Genomic DNA, 14,768 nt, shown 5'->3' with positions numbered 1-14,768 from the left:
GTCCATACATGATATAAAAATGCAGTCCCCATCACATAACTGCTGGGCTCAAACCTGAATGCTTGACCCGGTCCACATACATTTAAATATTGAAAACGAACACTACAAAGAACAAATTAATGGGTTGCAGCCAAGAACTACAAATGAAATAAAAAAAAAAAAGTATTTATTGTTTTTACACTGTGACTACATTGCACACATCATTCAACAAAACTGGACTTGTATTAATAAGATATACTTTCATAGTATGTATCTTGCATTAAAAGTATGCTACTGCAAACGTGACACTAGATATGCCTCTAGACTCTTCAGATAATTAAAAAAAAAAAAAAATTGTTCCTTTGTGCTATACTAAACACTTTACAAAGATCCAATGGATGGATTTAGATGCCCTTCTCTCTCAGACATCTCACAAATCCCTTGGGTGTAACGGAACCAGCATATATTTTTGGTTGAAGTGATAACTGTAAATCCTTTTGTTTTAGAGCGACATCAATACCCATGTACAATACCGACATTTCGATAGTTTCACAACTACAGTCCACCCAATCCGAAAGATGAATTTGGTTCAATTTGTCATAGTTCCACTTTTCTCATTCTTCACTTTGAGAAATTCTGCCATGCTGGAAAAATATTTTTGGTTTGCCTCTGCCACTTTCTTCTCTGCAGCCTGAGGATTGACAATCTCCAGACCCTACAAGAAAGATCGGAAAACCCGTAAGGTGTGTGGGGCAGCCGATTAGAACAACAATAGCGGTTTCATCTACATATACTAACTTGGTTATTCAGTGAATGGAATCATTTACCCAATGCATAATCAGAGGGAAAGGTGGCACTGTACTTGGCAAGACTGGGCAGAGCATTCTATTACTGGCTATACATGACATGGCAGTATCCCACATCACACACATACAGAGTAAGAATAGTTCTGAGTAAATTAAAAAACCCAACTCCTGACTCGCAGTAACACTGACCCTTTAACAACAGGCTTATCAGAGTGTGATCAGAGATATATCAGTACAAAGCTCACCTGAAGTGGTGTGAAGGCTACACTGGACGCAGTACCAGACGATCTGTCCCTTATCGTAGATTTTCCTCCATAAACCACACTTTGTTTTTGCAATGTGCGCTGTAAACACAGACAATGTGAGAGGTACATTAAAATAGCAACAGGGAGACCATAACCAGCCAATGCATAATAAGATTTATTTACAATTGTTGAAACCAAAATGCTTTGAAAGACATTTCATGTAAGCTTGCCATAGAAAATAAAGAGGCATCTGTAGCTTTTATTAGCCAAATAGCTTGGTATAAACACAAAGAGGACTTCAGACAAATATACAACGTATACTGTAAAGTTTATAACATACATATACATACATATATGTATTATATATAATCTCCATCGTATTCACTTATTAACAAGATAGAAATTTCAATGGAATAGTTTGTTTAAAAGAAAAACAAAAAAACATAACCTAGGTAAAATCAATGGGGGTTTAGTTATGGTAAAAGATCCTATATTGCATAAGCCTGCCACAAGGTTGTGGCACATGTGTGACAATCTGGTGCTTCTCTATCTTCGTTTCCAATCTCTGATAGGGGGCTAGGGCCTTCAGCAATCAGGAAAGGAAAAACCTCAAGTGTAGAAAACCTCTGGGTAAACCAGGCTTTAAAAAGGGACACAGCTTGATGTAATAGTTCAGGGGCAAAGAGACAATCTCTGTAGTGTAAACTTTGCCTTTTCAGAGAAAAGGCAGTGTTTACATTGCTTCCTACCACCACTTCTAATGGCTGTCACTCAGACAGCCACTAGAATGGTTCTCTGGATGCAGTATTTTGCAGGACTAATGTTCGATATCACAGCTTGGAGCCACTGGACACTTCCCATAGAGATGCAATTAGGTCAAGGCATTTCTGTGAGAAGATGGAGATTGCCATGAATACACACTAGCTTCTCTGATGCTTCCATTTGGGAAAGCATTGAACTGGCGGAGGTCATTAAAAATAATATTCTCAGCTGAGGAGGAGAGGCAGCTGACCAGTGCACCAGGGGAGCTGCATCTTAATAGTCCCTACATCACTCTGTTTGTATAGAATGCTTCAATAATCCCCCTTCCCTCCGTGAGTTAAACACAGCAAGCCTTGCTTCTAACATTTATTTTTTTAACTTTTATCAGCAATTTGAATTAAGACAGACAACTAGAAGTGACGCTCGAATGTTTTCCAGATTTATTTTAAGACTAGTATGTCAGTTTCCCCATCAAACGAAAATTGTCCCTGCCAAAATGTATGATCTTTGTTTGTGTAATTTGTTTTTTTTAATTACAAGTGTAAGAGGCATATTCAACTTATTTTACCTGTAATGTTTTGGAGATCCTGGCCTTAGTAGCTTCATTGACTTGGGCCTGTCGAATTCTTCCACTGCCAGATTTCCCAAGATGTCCTAAACTGAAGCCCAGATCTTCCTGATATGCATCTTCCTCAATCTAGAACCGAATGTGCAAAATATCCCATTAGTCACCAAACATCATAATTACAGAATCAAGATGCAAACACAATACACATATTTTGAAATCTCTTAAACTAGCCCTAAATAATATTTTCAAACCTTTGGTCCTAATTCAAGATGGGCAAAATGGTGAACTCCTGAAGTAGTAGAACGAATACTCCCACAATCCATCACAGAGTTGCAATTGTACAATATCTGGGTGGTCATATTATGCTATTCTAAGAGATCTTATTCTTTTTTTTCCTTAAGATTAATGCACAATTATACACTTGTTGATTTTTTTCCAGTTCACAGTATTTGAATAGATATCAGTTCATTACATTTAGGGTAAATGTTGTTATCCCAACAACCGAAATCATGGATTCAGTGAAGGTCAGTGTGAACCAAAATCAAGATGAAGTATGTTCAATTGATACGATACTATCTTAGAGTGTGTGCGCATGCATAAAATAGAGAGAGAGAACAGACCTCGCCGAAACTCATTCGGTTGGCTTGTTTACGAATTTCTGTCAGCCCAAGACGTTCTTTCATTTTTCTGTACCTAATAACGACAAACAGAAACAGTGGAGATTACTAAGCACATTTCCAATAAGGTGTCCTACAAGAGAATATCATGAGCCAGCTTTAAAAGGGTTACTCCAGGCATCATAACCACTTCAAACCTGTGAAGCAGCTACGGTGCATGGATCCGGTCTGTGCAGCTTTTCATCTTGAAACGGTACAAATCCAGAGGGATTATACATTTTCTTGTTGGAGTGTTGCTCAACCCCCAATCAGTGAACCCCTTTAACCCCTTAAGGACACATGACGTGTGACATGTCATGATTCCCTTTTATTCCAGAAGTTTGGTCCTTAAGGGGTTAAATCAGAAACTTGGTTTCAAGGCTGTAAATATCAATTGTTGGCTGATCATTTTTATCCCCAAAATCCTTTTAAGCCAGGAATATTATTGAGAATTTTTAAAAAAGTGTTCTGTAAATTTACAAAATAAAAATAATTTAATAGTGTTACAACAAAAAGGTAATGCTTTATCTATAAGAACAAAAAAGAAAGAACCAGAGTAAAATACAGAGCGGTACATTATCTTTATTCAATTTCAGTGAATTTGGCCAGTATATGCTAACCTGCGTCCTCCACGTTTTTTCCTTTGCCCATCAAGGGGCGCAGGAAGAGGCTTCACTTGTTTGACTGGAGGAGGTTCTTGCCATTTGTCAAACTTCCTTTCAATCTCTTCCTTTAGGTCATAACCAACCTGTAAAGGGAAATAAAACAAGACACAAAGCATCATTGGCAAAGTGGAATAAAAATATCCCGCAAACAACGTTGGAAGCAAGTTAACAATTGTTTTCCAAGGGAATAATAGATATTACTCTATTATACTTCATTCTGTTATCAAGTGTTGCTCCATTCACCCCATTTAAATTGTGGAAGGGATTATGCAATACATGTTGTGTTTTTTTTGTTTGTCATGGTAGAAGCGAATACTAAATCCGGTTTGGTATGGTATCATTATTCACAAAAAACTACTGTAAATAGAGGCGGAATATGATTGGCAATTTAAAATGATAGGTAGACAGAAGAACCACACATATATCTGGGGCCAATACAAACCATTGTGTGGAAATATATGCACAAACTGGACTATACATAGGACACAAGGTCATGCATTTAGACTGGAAGAAAGAAGATTTAGTCGAAGGCAAATGAAAGGCTTTTTTTACAGTAAGAGCAATAAGGATGTGGAATTCTCTGCCTTTAGAAGTGGTTTTATCAGAATCCGTAAAGATGTTTAAAAAGCAACAAGATGCATACGGGGGTAACGGGGCCCTTAGCAGGCGGTGGGAGGTCCCGCCGGACCAAGTACAGGAGATCGGCCACTTCTCCCGCCAGGGCCTCACAGCAGCCCACAATCCCAAGTCCATTTTCTCAACATCCTCAAAGCCAAAGTTTCTAGGTCTCTACTAGGCAAAAACTTCCACCGTTTCTAGTATTGATTTTTCTTGGGTCAACTAGTCCACTAGTAGATCTAGTAAACTGTGTGGAATAGATGTTCTCTGTGGTCTTTCCTTACTTGCACATACTACAATTTCCCCCCCACCAAGTCAGCAATAAGTTCTTCAAATTCTCTTTGGCTGCTTTATAGATTTCCTCCAAGTAGCTTGCCTTTCATGACATCTAATGACCAGGATTAAAAAAAACAAAAAAAAACTAATCTTCCAAAGAAATCACCTGAATCTAGAGTTCTCCATAGAACTGCCATTTTAGATTGAGAGACTCACGATGTGTAGAAACATAAAATTACTGATATTATTGGAAACAAAGGTCAGCATGCCAGATTTTTTTTAACCTCCAAATAGTTTCCGGGCATGTGCATTTTTTTTTTTATATGCAACAATTCTAGAAACAACAAAGTGTATTACATGTTGTGGTCAGTCAGCTAAGCCATCATATTAATTGTATAACATGCCTGTCTAGCTATGACCATAGTCTTTCTTTTTCCATTTTATTTGTATGTAAAACAATGCAAGCAGCTGTGTAAATTTTGCAATTGGTCTTTGCTGCAAATGGTCCAAATCTTGATAAAACCATAATGTAAGCTCTGGAATAATTTAAATTACACTATTAGTAGCCATCATTACTCCAAGGAGTATCCTAAGGTCTAGGAATTTTGGGAGGTACGCACCCCCTACAACTCTACCTAGTCTCATATTACCATGAGGTACTTTAGTACCTTCTTCCACTTGCTTATTAGCCTATCAGGGTAGAGACTGACACTTGCAGTCTCCTTTTTATATACAATATTTATTTGATGAGAAATTAAACAATTCAGCAATCTCTCCTTCACCCACTAACTCTACCCTCATCTATGCATCTTGCAAACCATTGTTAATGTTGTCTAGAGATTTAGTCAACTAAAAACAATTCAGGTGACTAAAATGGCTTTTTAGTCAAAAGACTAGGACTAAAAATTTGCTGCCAAAATGAACGCCGTTTGTAACCCAGGTGTGTTTTGCCTCACTGCCTGTTGCCCTCTACTTACCCTACTTGTGTGTCTAATTTCCTCTATTTCTTGCTTTTTGAGTGGCTCATGTATACGAGGCTCTCTCTCACACTCTTCAACCACATTTTCTCTCTCACCACTCTGAGGAAACCACTCTAAGATGGCCACAGTGTTCATTTCTGCTAAATCCAAAAGGATAGAATGGTTCATCTGGGGTCAGAGCTTGTAGATCCAAGGAGGAATCCCAATTTTATTTTTGAGTCAAGTATATTTAAATTGCTTTATATTGGAATTACTTCGTATTGGTTTTTCTTCTTCTGCTTCTTTTAGCTAAACAGCAGCAATAAGGATGGGTAGAAGCCTTTTTACTATGAAAGTTTCATCCTGTGGGCTACAGCTTAGAATTATATTAGGCCAAGTTCTGGATCCCCCTCTGTTTCCATGGAAACAATTCTAATTTCATCCTTTTTAATTCCAGTAACCCATCAGCTGCTGACATACGGAATATATTTTTGCAAGTACCTTCTCCATAACCATGTATCCCAACTCTTTCAGTCAATGGAATATACCACACAAGTGTACTGTTTTGGCATCACTCATCACATGTCTAACTTCCAAATCCACGTACATGTTAAAACTATAGCTTGCATTCATCATCTTCCCAGTTTTTGTTTTTATGATATTCTCGTTTTCTTTCTTTCTTTCTTTCTTTCTTTCTTTCTTTCCTTTTTCCCCATTTTTTCTTCTATGTTGGCATGTTGCCTCCAGCTACAGTGCTGGATCCAGTTGATGCCCTTTTTAATGTCTTGTGTGATATAAATATTGTGACACTGCTATTATTTGTTTTCTCATATATTAGAAGTTGAAAATCTGTAACTTGCATTTGCCTTAGGCTCCAAAAGCGCTCATTCATGCCCCCATATTGATTGCTGCAACCAGCACTGTATTTAGCGCAAGGCTGACAAGACATTTGACTTGGGCAGCACTTTCAAGGGGCAGCAAAAAAAGCTGTCCCCCAATCACCCTGGCAGATGCCTTGCCAGCCTCTTGTCCTGTGGGACCCAGGAGCTGGCCAGTTAGCATCTGCACATGATGGAGGTGGACGTCGAGGGAGCACTCTCCCCTGAGCTCTTCCTGCTCAGCTCCCTCGTGCACCCACAGTGATGCCGGAGTGACGTCATATTCCGACTCAGGCATCACTGTGGGTGCACGAGGGAGCTGAGCAGGAAGAGCTCAGGGGAGAGTGCTCCCTCGACATCCACCTCCATCATGTGCAGGCGCGCGAGGGATCGGAGAAGAATCCACTCCAGCACTCCCAAAAGGTAGGGAGGCTGGGTGTGTTGAACTTAAAAAATAAATTGTGAGTGTGTTTGTTAGAGTTTGTGTGTCTGTCACTGAGAGTGTATGTATGCGTGTCAGTGTGTATGTGCGTCTGTGACAGAGTGTGTGTGTTAATTAATGTGTGTGTATGTGTATATACATATATATATATATATATATATATATAAATATGTCTGTCAGTGAGTGTGTGTGTTTGTAAGGGAGTGTTGTGTATGTGTTTTTGTCAGTTAGTATATGTGTGTCTCAGTGCGTGTGTGTGCGTGCATGTGTGTATCGGTGTGCATGTATGTCTGTCGGTGAATGGGAGTGTGTGTATGTCTGTGAATGTGTATATTTCAGTGAAAGTGTGTGTGACATACTGTATGTCAGGAAAAGAAATTTGGAAAGGGGGAGGGGCCCCAGTTTTCTCATGCCTAGGGCTGCACAAAACCACAATACACCACTGGCTACAGCCCATTACTAAAGCTGTGTAACCAAATCACCTGTGTTGTGGTTCAGTAAAATTTAGACCAGCAACGGTCCCCATAATATAAAACACATTACATATAAAACACATTACTAAAAGTCTAGAACTGACCTTTCCTTCAGGATTCTCATGAAAGCTGTCTACACGTGATGCTAATGTGCATTTGGCTGAAACCAATCTTGCTGCCTTTCGATGCAAGTCCTATAGAGGTAAAGTAAATAAATTACAATATAAAAATATCTGGTTGTAATAATATATATTACGTATACACACACTCTCCCCCCACAGGTAGCTTTTACTTACGGAGGGCAAGGATTGCACAATGTCACTGTGATAGATATAGCCTGTATGTGGAAGCACAGAGGTGCTGGAGAAGCCAGATAAGGTCTTTCTTTGAGCTCCCAAAAGCATGACGTTACACGCGGGCATTTTTGAGAGATTTGTTAAACCACCAGCAATCCCTGTATAAAATAAAACATACCTGAAAGTCACTTTTGAATGTGCATTAAAAGGGCAAACATCCCCCTTACCGCCAGTTTTAGTAGTGTTACCCTTATTCACTCACAAGTGCATTATATTCTATTCCTACAGACCTGACATACACCTGTATAAATGTATTACGGTTTCTTTATCTTGGATTGTACACCCATCCTATTCTTTTGCAATCAATAACCTCTGGTTAAATCATTTAAAGAGATTCTATGGTGCCAGGAAAACAAACCCGTTTTCCTGGCACTATAGGCTCCTGCACTGCCCCCTTCCCTCACGACCCCCTTACAGGGTGCTAACTTCACTTATCTGAATCCGGTGCTGATGTCCCTCAGCTCTGGGTCAGGCTCCGCCCACGCACCTCCCCCGCTGATGTCAGCTGGCGGGGGAGACCTAATGTGCACGTGCAGCAATGACCTTGCTCACTTTAGGATTTCCCCATAGGAAAGCATTATTCAATGCTTTCCTATGTTGATAAAAAAAATCTGACAGAGCGTGAGGACGTCCAGCGTCAGATAACGGACCAAAGGTATGTTTCGATTCCAGAAGTCCCTCTAGTGGCTTTCTGGTAGACAGCCACTAGAGGGTGAGTTAACCCTCAGAGGCAATTATTGCAGTTTCTCAGGAAACGGCAATAATTACCACTGTAGGGTTAAGAGACATGGGACATTGCACCCAGACCCTTTCAATGAGCTGAAGTGGTCTGTGTGCCTACAGTGTCCCTTTAACTAATCTGTTTATTTACTCAGAGCATATTACTTAAAGTAAGGCTAAAATGTTCCAATCGCCCATTAGACAACTAGGTCCCACCCTGAACGGTGAAGGGTGGCTGTTTATGCTGCTGTCCTGCCAATTCCATACAGTCACATTACAGGAGGAGGTTTTCAGTGGCAAGAACCTTAAAACCCTCGCTAATACAGCAGGATATGAAAAACAGAGCCCTGATATATAAATATTAAATAACGCATTACATAAAAAAAGATGAGTGTTACTTAGGAGTAACTTAAGTTTTTCAGAACAATATGGAAGGGTCACTGTTGCAATGCAAGAAACATGATGCCCACCTCTCTGGCACTGAGAAGATTTGACTTAGCCAATTGCGACACTCCATTTTAATTTATTTTATTCCACCAAATACATGCATCCACCAACTTAAACGTATTCATGGACAGCCACTCCTTGGGGAAACAACAAAAGCCAAAATTAACTTGTTGGCACACCCCAAATTAGAAAGGGAGATCCCACACAGTATTACGGCACATTTTACAGATGTTATAAAATGTTCCAAGTAAAACGGTGGATGGACTTCTATTTAGTATATATTTTGTGCTGGAACAAGCCAACAGTGCAGAAACCACAAATTCAATGAAGCGTTACCCATTATTTTGGCTGCAGTGGAGGCCCCTACAATGATGGAGAGATTGGGGGCAATGAAGGACATCCGTGACTCCACATACTCGTAGATTCTGTGCTTGGACTGATTTAACTCCAGAGCCATATCACACGCTTCCTCAATGCGATCTAGTTCGTCGTCTGTCAGTTGTTGCCTACAGAGACACAATGCAGTTTTATAAAAGCTGTCCCCCCTTGTAGGCTGCTTGTATGTGGGCCATGATGGAGTTAGTGGATAACATAGAAGGTGGGACAGTAAAACATAATATATTATTTGAGCCTACCCTTGGGTGGTGGAAGCAGTCACACTCACAACCATTATAGTGGCATTGGTCAGGATTTGCTGCAGATTCTCGTTGTTTTTGCATTTGTCCAGACTATTTCCAAGTTCCTACAAAATATTAATGAGAAAACACACCTTGAAAACCATCTTAGACTACTCTGTAGTTGTTAGTGTTTTGAAATTTTCCTGTTGAGATTGTCACTAAATATTAGACTACACAGGAAATAATAAATAAAAGCAGTCAATTCGTAATATCTACAAAATAATATCTAGGAAAAATGCCATGTTCAGAAATAGTCATCTTATTGAATAAGTAGCAATTCAACATATATCAACATCACACTATGCTGTGCCAACCTTTCCAGGGATATCAGATTCGAGTAAACAGATTTTACACAAATTCTGTTGAACACTAGACTCATTGATAATGCCAATATGCTAGAGAGCACCTCACACACAAAACGCTACGCATTCTGTACCATCATTAGGACATGTATTTATTCAAAAGCTTGGATTACTTGGATAAAATGACAATTCTAGAGATTTGAACTGATGGGCTACTCACTTTGTTAATGCAGTTTTGTGTGAGATTTAGGCAACTAGTAAACTGCTGGTTTTGCAATGTGCAAAGAAAATATTGATTTGTCAGCATACGGAAAAATCAACAACATTTGAATCAGATATTGGGAATGGAAGTTCTTTAATCCTTGGGTCCCCTGCCAGAAGCTCTAGTGCTTAGGTAAATTGCTGTCACTCTCAGAGTTTTAAAAAGACTATTAAACTATTAAAGTAGCAGATATCAAAAGGAACAAAAATAAATGGTTAACAGTTCCTTACACGGCATAACATACATTGGACAATATACTCAAGGCCAAATTATTTGTTCTTTGCAAGCGATGCCACGGTGTGGAGAGAGCAAACTTTCAATATTTCAAATTCGAAAGGGCTTCATTTTAACTTGCCAACGGATCCCCCCGAGGAAGGCTTAAGAGCCAAAACGTCTGGGTTTTCATTTCTCCTGCTCTTGGTGAGTATAAATTTTTTATGGGTGTATGTAATTAGCACTTCATTACTATTGTGGTACTGGTACTATGGATTTGGTATGCACTATTCTATGCACTTTTTTCTGTCAAAGTTACCTGATATATTTCTTCAATGCATGAATAAACATTTATGTGCAAAACTTGGTTTGCCTTGAGTTCATTACTATAACATATATATCTATCTATCCGGTGTGTGAAGTGATTTTTTTTTTCCTTAAAGAGCACCCAGTACTGTTTATACCACTTTCAGTTGAGCTTTTCTTATAATTATAAAGACTAAGCCTAGTTACAGTATTATATGCAAAGCACTTACCTTTACTGTTCTTATGTAATCCAAAGCATTTGGAACCAATGACTCCAGTTCTGGAAACCTTTTTGAATATTTGTCTCTGATAAATTTATGAATAATATCTAAAAATAAATAAAAATATAAAAAAAACCAAAAAAGCATCAGCCAGAGGCGTATTAAGTTATTTTCAAAATAGATGTTCACAGAAAAAAAAAATAAAAAAATTTAAGTATATATAAATAATATACTCACTAAGTTCGTTCTCAATCTCGACAGTCAGATTGTTTGCATCGACAATAACTTTATATTCTGGAGCAGCTTCCACAGGACCCATTACTGAAAATGTTTGAAACAAACAACAATTCAGAGAGTTTCAAATAGAAAATGTATTATTTTATTAAAACGTCAATATTACTTTGAAAGTTTTCCACTGGGAATAAAACTTTAGGAATAAAAACATATGGCCTGCATTGGAATTTCATTGACATTTTAACAGATATATATATATATATATATTACACACACATACACAGAGAGAGAGACAGATGCAGAGCACATCGCTCGCTTCAATGACAAATGACAGTGTTGACAGAAAGTATGATGCCTTCTAAAAAACAAACAAAACAAAAAAAACGTTTATTTTCTCCAGTATAGACAGAACCATGAAATGTTAACTGTTAATTCAGAGGGAGGCAGATTTTGTAAACAATGAAAAATGAAATACCTTCAGATGTGTCTGGTTGCTTTTTCACATATACGTCAATTTTCTCCAATATTTCTGCAAACTAAAAAAATAAAAATAAATTAAAGGCAATTTCCCCCCTAAAATAAAAAAGATTGGGGGGGGGGCTTTCTAAAATATGCAATGAATAAATGGAATTATCTTGTAAGTGAATGGTTAGTATATTTGAAGGGTTAGCATACTTAACATTACAAGTAGTGCAATTGTTGCAGACCTAATGAAGGGAGGGAGGTTTGGAGACAAAGCCATTTATAATACAGTCCAGTATTAGCTGCCTTCTCTACGGTTTAAATTTTTGTATTTGCAAGGCAACTTTCACATAAAAAAAAATTATATATATACATACATACATACATACATACATACATACACACACACACATATACACATTGAATGCAAGTACCTCTGTATATATGGATTAATTTAAAGTGCTCTAATAATTAGGGTGTGTGATTACTCCCTCACATTTTGAGCAAGGTAGCCTTTTCACTAAACAGAGCATGATTCAATTTAAATAAAACTTTGTTTTTAGTCCTAATAGCTTACAGCTTCCTCAAATCCATATTTATTCAAACAATAGCCTGACTTTACAGAACATCTTGTTAAGCTGCGCAAGACGATGGGATAGTATTAAAACAACCTTAAACTCACCTGCTTGCTATCCCATAGCTTGGCTATACTCTTCACAGATTCTGCATTCGTGTCAAGCTGCATCTCCTCCTCCACCTCTTCAATCATTTCCAAATCATCTTCACCTATTAGAGTCTCCTCTTCTTCCTCAGCTGCCTCCTCCAGGTCAGCGAGCAACTCATCCGCCAACGACATGTTTTAAAGCTTATAAAGCCTAAATGAATGAAAGAATTATTAAAGCCAATAGAGGGGGCAACCAACAAAAGTCAAGTCAAGTCATGTCATCAACAACATAAACACACACACACACACACACAACAGGCAAAACACTTAAAGTGTTATTCCAAGGACCATGACAACATCTGTGATTTATTTGAAGTGGCCATGGTGCCTGGAACCTGCAGTGTTTTGCAATGAAATGCTGCACATAGAGTTTAACCCTTTTATTACAATAATAGAAGTATACCTCTGGTTACAAGAGTTCCAAAATGTCAGCAAAGCATGCTAGCAATTGCATCAAGGGTGCACTCCCCACCCCCGGGCTTCTTATGTCCAACCCTCAGCCCATCCTACCCCTAAATTTTTCTAACTCCAATGAGGTGGGGTGATGTCAGCATGAGAGGGTCAGGCTGACCAGATGTATGTTGAGAACATTTTGTAAATAATTTGACGAATGCCAGTTGTGTATTGATTGTGAGGGTATTTAAGAATGGTGCTCACTTTTAGATTTTCCCACAGCAGAGCAACTCATTGCTTTAAAGGGACACTATAGTCACCTGAACAACTTTAGCTTAATGAAGCAGTGTTGGTGTATAGAACATGCCCCTGCATCAATCCTCTGCCATTTAGGAGTTAAATCCCTTTGTTTATGAACCCTAGTCACACCTCCCTGCATGTGACTTGCACAGCCTTCCATAAACACTTCCTGTAAAGAGAGCCCTATTTAGGCTTTCTTTATTGCAAGTTCTGTTTAATTAAAGGACCACTCTAGTGCCAGGAAAGCATACTCGTTTTCCTGGCACTAGAGTGCCCTGAGGGTGCCCCCACCCTCAGGGACCCACTCCCGCCCGGCTCTGGAAAGGGGAAAGGGGTAAAAACTTACCTTTTTCCAGCGCTGGGCGGGGAGCTCTCCTCCTCCTCTCCGCCTCCGTTCCTCCCCGTCGGCTGAATGCGCACGCGCGGCAAGAGCTGCGCGCGCATTTAGCCGGTCACATAGGAAAGCATTCATAATGCTTTCCTATGGACGCTTGCGTGCTCTCACTGTGATTTTCACAGTGAGAATCACGCAAGCGCCTCTAGCGGCTGTCAATGAGACAGCCACTAGAGAATTAGGGGGAAGGCTTAACTAATTGATAAACATAGCAGTTTCTCTGAAACTGCTATGTTTATAAAACAATTAGTTAACCCTAGCTGGACCTGGCACCCAGACCACTTCATTAAGCTGAAGTGGTCTGGGTGCCTAGAGTGGTCCTTTAAGATGTTCTTATCCCCTGCTATGTTAATAGCTTGCTAGACCCTGCAAGAGCCTCCTGTGTGTGATTAAAGTTCAATTTAGAGATTGAGATACAATTATTTAAGGTAAATTACATCTTTGAAAGTGAAACCAGTTTTTTTTTTCATGCAGGCTCTGTCAATCATAGCCAGGGGAGGTGTGGCTAGGGCTGCATAAACAGAAACAAAGTGATTTAACTCCTAAATGACAGTGAATTGAGCAGTGAAATTGCAGGGGAATGATCTATACACTAAAACTGCTTTATTTAGCTAAAGTAATTTAGGTGACTATAGTGTTCCTTTAAAGTACGAAAGCTTAAAAAAAAAAATCTTCAAAGTGACATTTTCATTTGGGATAAATGAGATTAATTTTATATATTAGCACAAGGCAAAAAAAAAAAAAAAAAACAGGAGCTAAATCAAGGATTTTTAAGTCACAAGGATCTGGTTTGGCTGCAGTGTGCATGGGAAGCCTGGATCCCTTAAGGTGAGGGATGGTTCTTAGAGCCAGATTAGATTTTCCAAGCAGTATAGATTATTAAAATTACAAAAACAAACCCTGACATTTACAAGATCTGTAAAATCCACTGGTAATAAGTGACAAATGTTGATACTAATAAAGATAAAACAAACACCATGTGTATATAAATATATTGATAACTCAGAAATTCATCCTTCCTTCTTATTGTACCAGCTGGTGGCTGCATGTCTATGTTGGATACTCACCTGCTCAGCTTGTCTCAATAAGAATTGAGTGGATTCCCGTCTGTCTCTGGCTTTACAATTACAGAAAAAAAAAACAACAATAATAATAATAATAATAAAAGGAAATAAAATCACACTCTATCCTGCTGGCACAGACAGTGAACAGAAAAAACGTTTTCAACACTTCCGGCGCACACTTATTACGTCACGTGTGTAGGAACGTCAATCAAGTGCGACGAAGTGAAGATGCCAGCCCATTGGTTAAGACATAGAAGACCCGAGCTCTTTCCGGCGTGAGCGGAGACAACGTAGATTTTCATTGGTTGATTTAGCTAGTAGGAAGTTTTTGTTGTTGTTGTTTTTCTTTTTTAAATATTTCAATAA

General features: G+C 38.8%; 1 protein-coding gene across 1 annotated transcript; it reads right to left on the bottom strand.

The window, feature by feature from the left end:
* Positions 1-188: 188 nt before the first annotated feature.
* PRPF31 (pre-mRNA processing factor 31) lies at positions 189-14,558 on the bottom strand. The gene is made up of 14 exons (XM_063436768.1): positions 14,406-14,558; positions 12,210-12,402; positions 11,541-11,601; positions 11,069-11,152; positions 10,841-10,938; positions 9,486-9,592; positions 9,187-9,356; positions 7,624-7,781; positions 7,432-7,521; positions 3,637-3,764; positions 2,981-3,053; positions 2,361-2,489; positions 1,031-1,129; positions 189-694 (listed from the first exon to the last, which is right to left on the bottom strand). The coding sequence occupies exons 2-14, from the start codon at positions 12,381-12,383 to the stop codon at positions 569-571; spliced, it is 1,497 nt and encodes a 498-aa protein (XP_063292838.1). The 5' UTR covers positions 12,384-12,402; positions 14,406-14,558; the 3' UTR covers positions 189-568.
* Positions 14,559-14,768: the final 210 nt, after the last annotated feature.

Source organism: Pelobates fuscus, chromosome 11 (assembly GCF_036172605.1).
Source record: "Pelobates fuscus isolate aPelFus1 chromosome 11, aPelFus1.pri, whole genome shotgun sequence".
Taxonomy (NCBI): Eukaryota; Metazoa; Chordata; class Amphibia; order Anura; family Pelobatidae; genus Pelobates; species Pelobates fuscus.
Note: the sequence above shows the minus strand (reverse complement) of the source record. Positions and strands in the feature narration are given on the sequence as shown.

Coding starts and splice junctions, on each gene's coding strand:
- PRPF31 (XM_063436768.1), bottom strand. CDS start 12,383: ATGTCGTTGGCGGATGAGTTGCTCGCTGACCTGGAGGAGGCAGCTGAG. Junction 7,782..9,186: donor CACTGCAGCCAAAATAATGG/GTAACGCTTCAT, acceptor TATTTTATACAG/GGATTGCTGGTGGTTTAACA. Junction 1,130..2,360: donor GGATCTCCAAAACATTACAG/GTAAAATAAGTT, acceptor CTGTGTTTACAG/CGCACATTGCAAAAACAAAG.